The sequence below is a fragment of the Hibiscus syriacus genome, unplaced genomic scaffold (assembly GCF_006381635.1).
Source record: "Hibiscus syriacus cultivar Baekdansim isolate YM2019G1 unplaced genomic scaffold, ASM638163v2 tig00110114_pilon, whole genome shotgun sequence".
Lineage (NCBI taxonomy): Eukaryota > Viridiplantae > Streptophyta > Magnoliopsida > Malvales > Malvaceae > Hibiscus > Hibiscus syriacus.
In genome coordinates this window covers 3,533,588-3,547,107 of record NW_024062594.1, presented here as the reverse complement: position 1 = coordinate 3,547,107, position 13,520 = coordinate 3,533,588, and the positions used below count along the sequence as shown (strand labels likewise).

Sequence of the window (13,520 nt, the reverse complement as noted above, 5' to 3'; positions counted from 1 at the left end):
TCTGCAGGCTGCTCCCTTGAGGATATGTGTTCAGCAGTGATGAACTCTTCTTGAATCTTGTCTCTAACAAAATGGCAATCAATTTCAATGTGCTTTGTTCTCTCATGGAAGACTGGATTAGAAGCAATATGCAATGTGGCTTTACTGTCACAAAACAACTTGATTAGTTGATCCTGTTTCACTCCTAGTTCGCTTAGAAATCCACTTAGCCAAACTAATTCTACTGTAGTCACAGCCATACTTCTATACTCAGCTTCAGCTGAAGAACGAGCTAATGTGTTCTGCTTTTTTGACTTCTACGAAATCAAGAAATTGCCAAGTTTTATACAATATCCTGTTACAGACTTCCTTGATATCGGGCAAGTTGCCCAATCAGAATCACAAAAGGCAATTAGGTCACATGTACTTGAAGAGTCCAGCAAACTCCTTGCTCTGGATTCTTCTTAATATATCGTACAACTCTCAAGGCTGCTTCCATATGCTCCTTTCCAGGCTGATGCATGAACTGACTTAGATGTTGTACTAAATAGGCTATGTCAAGCCTGGTGTGAGTTAAGTATATAAACATGCCTATGAGCCTTTGAAATTGTGTCTTGTCTATCATACTTTCTTCATTCTTCTTCAAGCATTTTGTATCCGAAATAGCAGAAAGATTATTATTTTGTTCCAATGGCGTTAAAGCATGCCTTGCTCCCCCTGTCCTACTATCTTATATTAATTCTAGTGCATATTTGCGTTGGTTTAATATGATCCTCTTCTCTGACCTCAACACTTCAAGTCCAAGGAAGTATCTCAATTCACCCAAGTCTTTCATTTTGAACTTAGAACTCAGTATTCTATCATATCAATATTACTTCAAGTAATTAGCAAATCATCTACATAAACCAACACAACAACCAACTTGTCTGCTACTCGCCTTGTAAAAACAAGTAATCATGCTTGCTTTGTTGAAATCCCGCTGATATAAGGGCTTCAGATAGCTTATTGTTCCACTGTCTAGAAGCCTGCTTTAGTATATAGAGAGACTTTTGCAGCCGACAAACCATATGCTCCCCCTGGCTGGAAAAGCCTTCTGGCAATTGCATGTAGACTTCTTCAACCAAATCTCATTGCAAAAATGCATTGTGAACATCCATTTGCCATAACGGCTAGTCAAAGATGGAAGAAAGAGCCAAAATCAGTCTCACAGTGGTGAGTTTAGCAACAGGAGAGAAGGTCTCCACATAATCAACACCTTCCTTTTGATTGTATCCTTTGGCCACCAACCGAGCCTTGAATCTTTCCACCTCACCCGAAGCATGATACTTAATTTTATAAACCCACTTGCAACCAATAGGAATTTTACCAGAAGGCAAAGGTACCACAATCCAAGTATTATTTAATTTCAATGCTTGAATCTCTTCTCTCATGGCCTGTTGCCATTGCGGGTTTTGACAAGCTTCATGATAAGTGGTGGGTTCATGAAAATGAGAAACATAGGCTAAAAAATGTTGAGTAGGCAAGGGTAAATGAGAGTAAGAAATGTACTTAGAAATGGGATAAGTAGTAGAGGATGAAGCAGATTGACAAGTGCAAACATAATCGTTTAACCAAATTGGAGGCTTGGAGACACGAGATGAACGTCTAGACACAACAGAATCCTGTGCTAAAGGAGGTATACTAGGTGGAGAAGGACTTTATTGATGAAAAATTAGATGGACTACCAGATGCACCTGTTGAGAAATCAGAAGGAGAAATGGAGGGAATACGTGACATAGTATGAAATTCTTGTGAAGAACTAGAAGAATTATCAACATGAGACATATTAGTTGGTATTAAAGAATCAAGGACTAGAAAATCAGAATCAGGAATATGAGAATATGAAGGAAAAAAAGGAGAGGATTCTGAAATGGGAAAATGAAAGGGAAAGATAACTTCATGGAACACAACATCTCTACTCACAAGAAATTGCTTTGATTGAAGACTAAATAGAAGGTACCCCTTTTGAGTTAAAGAATATCCCATGAAAACATAAGGAATATCCTTAGAAGAAAACTTGTCAAAGTAGTTAAGCTTGGTAGCATAACATAGACACCCAAAAACCCTTAAATGAGAAAGATCGAGAACTCTATGGTGAAAGGCTTCAAAAAGAGTTTTGAAATTCAAAACAGAAGAAGGTAACCGATTTATTATATAACAAGCTGTAGTAATACACTCTCCCAAAACTTAATAGGAACTTTTGAGTGAAAATGAAGTGCCCTTGCAACTTCGAGAATATGCCTATGTTTGCGTTCAACAACCCCATTTTGTTAGGGAGTCTGAACGCATGAGATTTGATGAAGAATTCCAAGGGACCTAAAAAATTCAATGCCAATCTTACTACGAATGATTTGAACAACAACTGAAAATTGAGTTTTTACAAAAGTGATGATTTTTTTAAGAGAGATAATAGTGTCACTTTTCAATCTCAACAAGTGCACCCAAGTCATACAAGTAAAATCATCAACTATAGTTAAAAAGTACCTATGACCACTATGTGTAGCAATTCGATAAGGACCCCATAAATCTATATGAATGAGACTATAAGGAGCTAGTGAAGAAGTGAGGCTAACAGGGAATGGGAGTCTTGTTTGTTTGGCTAAAGGAAATATGGGACAAGAGTGTAGCAACTTGGAATCTAAGTTAACGGAATGTAACAAAGGTAGTTTATTCATGGTTGAAATAGCAGCATGTCCCAAATGAGAGTGCCAAAGACTTGTATTATTACCAGAAGCAACAGTCATACATTCAGATACATGACCACAATAAGATAATTTTGAATCACAAACTAGAAGAAACACTAGAAGACTACACAGTTGAAGAAGTAAGTGTAGACGGCAAACCGGTAAATGAAGCTGTTGATTGAAAAAAAATAAAGCCCTCTAAACTCTTTACCAATCCCCTTCATCCTTCCACTTGAGAGGTCCTACAGAAGACAAAAGTCAGAATAGAAAATAACAGAACACTGCAAGTCACGGGTAAGCTTTGAAATGGAGAGTAGATTATGAGTAAAATTTGGGATATAATATATTAGACAATTTTGTGGTTGAATTTAGGAAGCATGAACCAACATATTTAATTGGGACAGTTTTACCATTTGGCAATTGGATTGACCGGGAGGAACACAAGATAGGAGAATGCAAGCATTGGAAATCAGATAATATGTGATATGTAGCACCTGTATCTAATACCCACGTTAGTGATTTACTAGAGGCAGGTAAACAATTATCAACAATACCTGTAAGATTCACAGCGGAATCAACCGAAGCAGCAAAGGACAGAAGACTAATGATCTGGTTGTACTGCTCCTGAGTAAAGGTAGGTGCAAAGGGAACCAATGAATGCGACCTATCAGAGGCACCAGCAGGGTCGGATGTAACAACAGGTTCAGAGACATTTACTGCAGCCTGAGCGTTCTTACGTTTAGAGAAATTGAAATCGGGTGAAAACCCTAGAAGATGATAACAATTATCTCGTTTGTGACCTTTAATCTTTCAATAGTCATAAACACCTTGAAACCGGCGATGATCAGGAGTCCCAAAGCTTTTGGAGTAAAATACCGACGAATCGAGACTGGAATGCACAACAGAGAGCTGAACTCGCTGAGACTCCTCTTGAGCAACCATGGAGTACGCCTGGTTCACCGAAGGAAGGGGATTCATCAGTAGAATTTGACTGTGAACCGATGAATAGGTCTCATTTAAGCCCATCAGAAATTGAAGAAGTTACTGCTGAGCAAGGTGCCTGGAGTACTGCTACGAGCTTGCACATTCACATGATGGAATCGGTACAAGCGTAGCATATTCATCCCACAGTACCTTCAATCTGGTGAAGTAAGTCAAAATACTCAACTCACCTTGAGAAATGGTGGTTATTTCATGATGGAGGAAGAAAATTCTTGAACCGTTTACTTTATCAAAGCATTCCTTCAAGTCACTCCAAACCGAAGCCACTTTAGAGGCGAAAATGATGCCAGCTGAGAGCTCCCATACTCACAGCGTTGAGAATCCAGGATAATACAATGGCGTTACATCTCTCCCATTGAGGATGTAAATTATGATCATAGTGCTCCTTATGGCAAGCACTATCAATGAAGCTGAGCTTTTTTTGCTAACAACGCGATGCGCATCGATCTGCTCCAAACGTTGTATTTCTCTAATCCGACTAGCTGATGAGATATTAGAAGAGTACCTGGAGTGTCTGATGTATGCAAGAAGAGAGGATGATTGAAATCTACAATAGTTGATTCGTTCATTGGAGGCATGGCAAAGGAGATCGTCGAATAAAATCCCTAGGAGACTGATTTGGGGAAAGACGAGGGAGAAGAAAGCTGTTGTGGAAATGAGACTGAGCCACACTTACTCAGTTTAGAAATGAGCCAAGTAGAGAAACCCAACAAGGAAAGGCCTGATAACTGATACCATGTTAAAATAATGCCTCGTGTGTATTATTATTCAGCTAAACTTCAATATATAGTACACTGTACAAGTAATAATACAAGAACTAAAAAATAACTGCTTCTAACAAACTCCTAACAGCCTACTAACCAACTTCTAACAAACTAACTAATCATTTGCTATCTTAACACTGTTAAAATAATGCCTCGTGTGTATTATTATTCAGTTAAACTTCAATATATAGTACACTGTACAAGCAATAATATAATAACTAAAAAATAAATGCTTCTAACAAACTCCTAACAGCCTACTAACCAACTTCTAACAAACTAACTAATCATTTTCTATCTTAACACTCCCCCTCAAGTTGGTGGGTGGAAAATATTTAAAACCCCCAACTTGGCTATCAGATACTCGTGTTGTTGTGTTCCAAGTGCCTTTGTCAAGATGTTTGCAGGCTGCTCCCTTGAGGATATGTGTTCAACAGTGATGAACCCTTCTTGAATCTTGTCTCTAACAAAATGACAATAAATTCTTTCTCTCATGGAAGACTGGATTAGAAGCAATCTGCAATGTGGCTTTATTGTCACAAAACAACTTGGCTGGTTTATCCTGTTTCACTCCTAGTTCAGTTAGCAATCCACTTAGCCAAACTAATTCTACCGTAGTCATAGCCATACTTTTATACTCAGCTTCAGTTGAAGAACGAGCTACTGTGTTCTATTTTTTTTACTTCCACGAAATCAAGGAATTGCCAAGTTTTAAACAATATCCTGTTACAGACTTCCTTGATATCGGGCAAGTTGCTCAATCAGAATCATAAAAGGCAATTATGTCACATATACTTGAAGAGTCCAACAAAACTCCCTGCCCTGGATTCTTCTTAATATATCGTACAACTCTCAAGGCTGCTTCCATATGCTCCTTTTCAGGCTGATGCATGAACTGACTTAGATGTTGTACTGAATAGGCTATGTCAGGCCTGGTGTGAGTTAAGTATATGAGCCTGCCTATGAGCCTTTGAAATTGTGTCTTTGCTATCATACTTTCTTCATTCTGCTTCAAGCATTTTGTATCCGAAACAACAGAAAGATTATTATTTTGTTCCAATGGCATTAAAGCAGGCCTTGCTCCCCCTGTCCTACTATCTTCTATTAATTCTATTACATATTTGCGCTGGTTTAATATGATCCCCTTCTCTGACCTCAACATTCTGTTAAAATAATGCCTCGTATGTATTATTATTCAGCTAAACTTCAATATATAGTACACTATACAAGCAATAATACAAGAACTAAAAAATAACTGCTTCTAACAAACTCCTAACAGCCTACCAACCAACTTCTAACAAACTAACTAATCATTTGTTATCTTAACACTCCCCCTCAAGTTGGTGGGTGGAAAACATTTGAAACCCCCAACTTGGCTGTCAGATACTCGTGCTGTTGTGTTCCAAGTGCCTTTGTCAAGATGTCTACAGGCTGTTCCCTTGAGGATATGTGTTTAGCAGTGATGAACCCTTCTTGAATCTTGTCTCTAACAAAATGGCAATCAATTTCAATGTTCTTCGTTCTCTCATGGAAGACTGGATTAGAAGCAATCTGCAATGCGACTTTACTGTCACAAAACAACTTGGCTGGTTGATCCTGTTTCACTCCTAGTTCGCTTAGCAATCCACTTAGCCAAACTAATTCTGCTGTAGTCATAGCCATACTTCTATACTCAGCTTCAGCTGAAGAACGAGCTATTGTGTTATGCTTTTTTGACTTCCACGAAATCGCCTGGTGTAAGTTAAGTATATGAGCCTGCCTATGGCCTTTGAAATTATGTCTTGTCTATCATACTTTCTTCATTCTGCTTCAAGCATTTTGAATCCGAAACAGCAGAAAGATTATTATTTTGTTCCAATGGCATTCAAGCAGGCCTTGCTCCCCCTGTCCTACTATCTTCTATTAATTCTATTAGTTCAGCTCTCTGTTGTGCCTTCCAGTCTCGATTCGTCGGTATTTTACTCCAAAAGCTCTGGGACTCTTGATCGTCGCCGGTTTCAAGGTGTTTGTGACTATTGCAAGATTAAAGGTCACAAATGAGATAGTTGTTATCATCTTATAGGGTTTCCACCCGATTTCAAGTTCTCTAAACGCAAGAACACTCAGACTACAGTAGTTGTCTCTGAACTTGTTGTTACATTCTTCGTAACATTTTAGGTTCAACCGAAAAGTTAGTAAAAAAGATAACATTTTAGGTTGCGCAACCTAAAATGTGTTATGATTTTTATCACATTTTGAGTTGTATCCCAAAGTCGTCATTTTTTAACCTTAAATTAAGCTACCGCACAATAGAAACACCCAGCCATTGGTTAGTAGGGATTTAAATAGTGATTGTTTATTATAATAATGGTCGAGTAATGTAATAACAGTCATCAAATGGTGATAACATTATCGTTCGAAATCATTGTTATTAATAATTGTGGTGTGAAATAGAATCAAAACAATATGGTGGATCACACACATTTTACAGGCAATGGTCAATTACGGTAATAACATATCATTATTTCTATTATTATTTTGTTATGGTAAAATTAAAAAAATCAAATAATCCGTTGCAGTATTTAAAATCATTATGTTTTACAATAAATTGTATGAATCTAAAAAAAAGTTTAAGATCATGATACTAATAATAATTATAACAATATCTATTATATTTGCAACCACAATAAATATAATGCGATTGAAAGCTAGACCATAACTTCAAGCCGGATAATGAAGGCCGTAAATAATCTGATTATGGCATTATTTAATGGCACATCATTGGCTCCTTCGTCGAACAACACGAGTTCAGGTTGCCTGCCGCAATACTGTGGGAGACTCTTTCACAACCTATGCAGTTATAGGCACAGATTTTTTATTTTTTTATTTTTTTATTTTTGTTGTTGAAATTAACCAGAATACCATTAACTTGAAATAACGTCAGAAACAACAAAGTCAGCAATACAAGAAGGATAATCACATGTAAAAGACATCGACATATTACTGTTAGAAGCAAACTGAGCTAAAGTGTGTGCCGTTTGATTAGCCGACCTGCGAATGGACTGGATATGGAAGCCAGGATTTACAGCTAAAATATTATAGGCAGAGATTTAAATTACAGTTGTAGTTGTGTTTTTTTTGGTGTTGTGTTTATCACGATTGTTGACTTAACGAGTACTGTTACAATCATTGATGATATCACGATCATATGATAACGATTTCGGATGACACTATTACCGTAATGTAACAACCGCTATTGCGATAATGGACAGCTATTTAAATTTATGATCATAGGCTTTTTACTCACTAGTGCTGTTTTCGTGTAGAACATGTTTGTACTCGCCCTTCAGTTTTGGCAACATCAAAATATATTCGAAAATCCTATTTTCCGTTGCTGTTGGAACACATGCAGCGTATCCGATTTCTGTTTCTCGTAGAAGAGTTACAAATTTAACAGCAACATCTGGCCAGCAAGATAGTTTTAAAGATGAGTTGTTCCTCATCACTGGATTTTTGTACAAACCAAAGAATTATTCAAGGTTGTTAATGTGTAGCCATATCTTATTGATAGAAGTACATTTAACAGTGGGTTCATATGCAACACCTACATACTTCATATTCATATCTAAAAGGCAATGTTAAACCTTAATTAAGATACTAAACAAAGATGATATTTTTAACCACTCTTTGTCATCGGCTCATCCCTTCTTCCACCGGCGGTGGGATCGAAGTCATCGGCACTTCACGACTCTGTTTTTCCATATTGCCATGCCACCCAATGGACAGATCGTAGCCACGGGTTTTGAGCTCACGGTACTCTTGGCACAAGGCGCAGTACTCGCAGAAGCAATGGACAAGGCAATCCCCGCAAGGGTGTTTCTTCAACATATATTGCTGCCTCATTTTGGAACGGTAAAAGCACGAATAACAACAAGCGCAGCCCGTGACGCATGCTATCAGTGTGTAAAGTGCTCCATTTACCCCACATGCTGCACCACTCAATTCTCTTCTATCAGTATAAATCTATACATTTGGGTTTTAAATTTCCAGGTTTAATTAACTTACACGATGACCCTTTATCAACAATCTCAGCAATTTGGCCAAAAGTGACGCAGGGGCACCAACATGTTATGCAACCTGTAAGGATAATTTAATTAGAAACCATTTTCGTAAGGAGAAATGGGTTTGTTTGAGTTGAGTTAAGCTTACAGTTTCTCCAGTCAGAGAAGCAGTCACAGAGGCCTGATGACCAAGGGACTCTAGTTTTAGTCTTAACAGTTTTGGTCGTTTGAGAACTGTCGGTGTAGTATGGGTTCGAGGAGCTGAGTGGAATCCCAGTTGTGGCGGCTTCTTGGCCCAACTGCGGTGGTTGTTGTGGAGGTGAAGCTGAGAACTTTTCATAGCCACTTGGGTTGAAGGAAGCCATGGATGGATACAAAATGTAAGGTTCTCCGAAAACTGTATAGTAGATAGGAATGCAGAAAAGATAAAATTATCGTGGAAAACTAAAGTAGAAGATGGGCAATTTGCTTGGAATTTGGATGAGTTTATATCAAGTAGAAAACGATGGATGTGCGATTAGTCAACTCAAACGGCGCGTCGAACCACAAAAGTCTTGGCGCGTGTTTCTCGTTTGCAGGTGCGAGGAACTACATATAATCCAGACGGTAGTATTTGATGAATATAAATGAATTGGGTTAAACGAATAAAATTATATTTATATTCATTTATTTATTTTAATATATTTATGTTCGATTTATTTAATATTTTTAAACACATTTATTTATAAGTTCGTCAATATATTCATTTAATATTTATGAATATAATTTAAGTCTCCTTAACAACAAATATTTTTTTATTCTTTTATTTGCATACTAAATATTTAAAACGTAAAAAAGTAAAATAAAAAAAATAATAAATAAGTCAAACAAATTTATTCAAAACTATAAATGAATTGAACACTTCGTGTTCATTTGTATTTAATTTAATAAACATGCATAAATAAATATTATACCAAATATTCATTTAACAGTATATTTATTTTTACCCTTATTTATTAGTTAATTTATTTGTTTTTTAATAGTTTTTATTGATAATAAGATCATGGATGATGAGATAAGAAAAATTATGTAAATTTTTTTATTGGTAATATTTTTAATTAATCTTAGAAAAAAGAAATCTAAAACCAGTGGATATTATAAGTTTCCATAAATGTGCAATACGTGGCTTCCCAATGAGCAAATAATGCAATTGTAGGACCCGACCCGGAAGTTAAGTTTCTAAAATCCGGTTTAACTTCCAAATAAAAATAGAAGCAGAGGCATACAATTAAACCGCCACTGAACCTGGGAAACGAACATCTCCAATGGCTCGCGTCGCCTCAAACCCTCTTTCTCTGCCCAGATTTAGGCCATACTTTCAAGTTTCAGACTCAACCCACCACCTCTTCAAATCTCCTTCTCTTTCCCAGAACAGAATTCGCAAGTTTCAAACCATTGCCTGTCAAACAAATCCGATCCCCGCCGAAACAGAATCCTCCGATAAGGTAAACTCTCCGTACTTTATTCTTCTTTCTGCTTTTAGTTTTCCCTCATTTTTTTGGCATGAGTATTTGGTTGCTATCTTCATTTGTATAAAATGGGTTGCTGATAATTTTAGCCGAGGGCAATTCGAAATCTGTCGATTTCGATAAGTAGAGATAAAAATATAGCTTTAATCTGCTGCTGCCCTTCAGTACTAGAAGAAGATAAGAATGAATGAATGGAAATATAGTTTCGGAACATGGATTTAAAATTTAGATTTCATTTAGTGCCCGCATCTTGCATGCTTCTTTATTCACTATTTAGTACTAAAAACGAATGTAGCCCATCTTAGAATTGTCTTGGAGTTGCTACTATTCTAATATTTCCTCATTTATCGATACCATACTTTTGTTTTAGCAAAGGCCTAATCATCTACTTGAAACAGGAAAAGGTACTTGTGGAGCTTGATTCAGTCAAAGATAGCACTAGCGAAGCTACAACTTCCTCTGATGGAGGCGGCTCTTCTGAATTTCCAAACAAAAATTTTAGTAGGCGAATAGCAGTTGGTTCTACCCTTGCTGCAGTGGGACTTTTCCTGTCATCACGATTGGACTTTGGTGTTTCTTTGAAGGACTTATCTGCTGAAGCAGTGCCTTTTGAAGAGGTTTGATTTTCCAACTTTTTTACTCAATTGCTATATCATTTTGCAGGATCTAGGTCTCAGGTAAATCCCCATTTGAATGTAGAGACGACACAAGATTTTAAGCTAGGGACGAATTTATAATGTTTTTAAGGAACAAATTAGGGGCAAAAACAGATTATCAATAGAAAATACAAAGAAAATGTATAAAATTATATGGAAATTTGAAATTTTCATGACCTCTCGGTGCATCACTGATTTAGGGTCTTAAAGGGTTGCAATATTCTCTAACACTAGTCTTTTTTGGCTGGTTCTAAAGGCTCTTTCAAATGGAAAGCCAACTGTTGTAGAGTTCTACGCAGATTGGTGTGAAGTATGCCGGGAATTAGCTCCTGATATTTATAAAGTAGAGCAGCAGTACAGGTAAAGGCTTCACATTGTTTCTGTTGTCATTTATTTCTCTCAATCCTGCTTCTTTCTTCATTTGTTTATCAATAAATATTTCTTGTGGTTTTTGATACATTTTGATTCAGGGATCGTGTGAATTTCGTTATGCTGAATGTCGACAACACGAAGTGGGAACAAGAACTCGATGAGTTTGGTGTCGAGGGTATTCCGCACTTTGCGTTCCTGGACAAAGAGGGGAACGAGGAAGGAAACGTCGTAGGCAAGCTTCCGAGGAAGTACTTCCTCGAGAACGTGGAGGCTCTTGCCAGGGGCGAGGCATCGGTTCCTCATTATCGCGAGGTGGGACAGTATTCGAGTGCCGAATCAAGGAGGGTGCACGGGGTTGTTGATCCCAGAAGTCATGTGTAGAATGATGTTATCTTCTTTTGAGAAGTAACCCCATTAATTCTTCCCCCAAGTATAAATACACATACAAAGGTAGCTCCTTTTTCCAATTTAGTTTACTTGTTTATCCATATGTAGTTATGGTCTTAATATACGAAGGTAACCCTTTGCTTAGCATGAGGGTTATGTCTTATGAGTAAAGAGGCAAAATATTGGTTCAAAATTAAAAGAAAAAAAATATGGAAAGAGCCATTTATATCCGATTTAATTTGTTGTTTATTAAAAGATTAAGAAAATGAAAGTTATAATAGAATTCAAATTGAATTTAATTATTTAAATAGATATAAATTTATCAACAATCTCTAGATCAAGTGGTTAAAAGTTTTTAGTTGACATCTCTCTTAGATTATAAGTTCCCTTGGTGATTAAAGAGACTATTGTTTTCTCTTGAGATAATGAATTCAAATATTTGCATATGCGTCTACAGATTGTGTGTTGTAATTACAATATTTTTATTTCAACAAACAACTTTTTAAAATATACATGTTCATATTTAAAATTTTAACTACTAACTTTTGAATTTCTAATATATATATTCACTTTAGTTAAATAATATTCAAATTATAAGTACTAAGCAATCATAATAAAACATGTGTAATTAAAAAAAATGCTAGTTACCTAATTGCATCATTGAAAAAATTAATATACTAAATTGCACATAAATTCCAAAGTTAGGTACCAAATTTTGCATTTACCCATATTTTCCCCCATAAAGTCCATACGGCTCAAGAACGTTAGGCCGGCCGGTCTAAAATTGAAGAGATTCATATATTTTTTTCTGGGAGAGGCGATATCATAGTGGCAGGTGTTGGATGATTGATGAGTGAAGAAAGCATCCGATTCCGATGGGAAGGGCGGCGTAAATGCCTGAAATCACTTAAAATATCAGCCACTAAATCTCTATTCAGCACGATTACAATTTCAGAAATCTAATCCCCTTTTCTTCTAAAAAAATTCAGCACGATTTATTGTTCTTTTCTTTAGGGTTTGTTTTAGCATTTTGTGAATGGTGGAAACAGTTACCAGTATTACTTTGATGGTCTCCCTTTGCAAATCAGCGGCCTATGCCTCCGCATTTGGTTCTTGCAGAGAAGGCTGGTTTTATAGCTGTCTCGGCCTTGATCCATAAACAAACAACACCAAAAGGTTATTTGAAACTCTACACTATTAAATATTCCTTCTTTTTTATATTTTCTTTGGATTTGTATTAAAAAAAAGTTTGGGGGAAGAATGTTGGTTTACAAGCAGAAGAAGAATCAGGGTCCCAAGGGCAACAGGCTCTTGGTAAGCATCATTGTTCATGGAAGTGCAGGACCCATCCGGTTTGTTGTTAACGAGTAAGAGCTTGTTGCCGGCGTCAATGATACTGCTTTGAAAGCATATGCTCGTGAGTGTGGGCTTCCTGATTTTGGATCTGATATCAACTGTTTCTTCCTTTATTGCCCTGGTGCTCGATCCGATGGTGAGTTTTTTGTTCAGATTCTACTGCTTTTAGTTGATAAATGTTTGTTTGGTTTGCTTGAAGAATATGTTTTTGTTTGTGTTATTTTGCAGCACTGAGTCCGTGGGAGACGATTGGATCACAAGGGGCGAGAAATTTCGTGATGTGCAATAAACCAATGAGTGAGGGTCTGGAAGATGTTGAGAGGTCTACTAGGAATTGGAAGGCATGGATTCATAAGTCCTTCAGTATTAAGATCTTTTCCCTTTAAAATCTATTTTATGGCCTTTGTTTATTCATAAGTAATCTTGGATGACCGTGGTTGCATGTTTTCACGGCTTTTCGACCTAAATGTCATCCTTTTTTTTATAATATTCCCGATGTAACTCCGTTTTTCTAATATCTCTCAAAGCAACACCTATTCGGCTGATGTGGAGCTAAGGCGCGTTCCCGTGAGCGCACTTTGACGGGATTTTTGCTGACAAGGTAAAAGGCGAGTTTCAGGGGACACTCTTAACATGAGTTTCTGCTGACTGGGAGCTTTTCAGGGGGCGCTTTAGCGGGACCAAGTCAGAAGGAGCGCTTCCGAGGTGCACCTTCCATTGTTAATAACGTGAGTAG

General features: G+C 37.0%; 2 protein-coding genes and 1 pseudogene across 3 annotated transcripts; 2 read left to right on the top strand and 1 right to left on the bottom strand.

Moving 5' to 3' along the window:
* Positions 1–8,042: 8,042 nt before the first annotated feature.
* On the bottom strand, positions 8,043–8,901 carry LOC120215353 (protein PLANT CADMIUM RESISTANCE 2-like). The gene is made up of 3 exons (XM_039213073.1): positions 8,654–8,901; positions 8,510–8,581; positions 8,043–8,433 (listed from the first exon to the last, which is right to left on the bottom strand). The coding sequence occupies exons 1-3, from the start codon at positions 8,868–8,870 to the stop codon at positions 8,135–8,137; spliced, it is 588 nt and encodes a 195-aa protein (XP_039069004.1). The 5' UTR covers positions 8,871–8,901; the 3' UTR covers positions 8,043–8,134.
* Positions 8,902–9,745: 844 nt separating this feature from the next.
* LOC120215349 (thioredoxin-like protein HCF164, chloroplastic) lies at positions 9,746–13,296 on the top strand. Of its 2 annotated transcripts, XR_005524935.1 has the most exons (6): positions 9,746–9,989; positions 10,412–10,630; positions 10,926–11,029; positions 11,140–11,491; positions 12,443–12,920; positions 13,013–13,296. XR_005524935.1 is itself a non-coding variant. In XM_039213070.1 (4 exons), the coding sequence occupies exons 1-4, from the start codon at positions 9,810–9,812 to the stop codon at positions 11,420–11,422; spliced, it is 786 nt and encodes a 261-aa protein (XP_039069001.1). In that variant the 5' UTR covers positions 9,746–9,809; the 3' UTR covers positions 11,423–11,659. The 2 variants fall into 2 exon arrangements, 1 of the variants encoding a protein (XP_039069001.1); XM_039213070.1 differs by lacking the exons at positions 12,443–12,920; positions 13,013–13,296 and having other exon boundaries at positions 11,140–11,659.
* LOC120215350 lies at positions 12,660–13,296 on the top strand (annotated as a pseudogene).
* Positions 13,297–13,520: the final 224 nt, after the last annotated feature.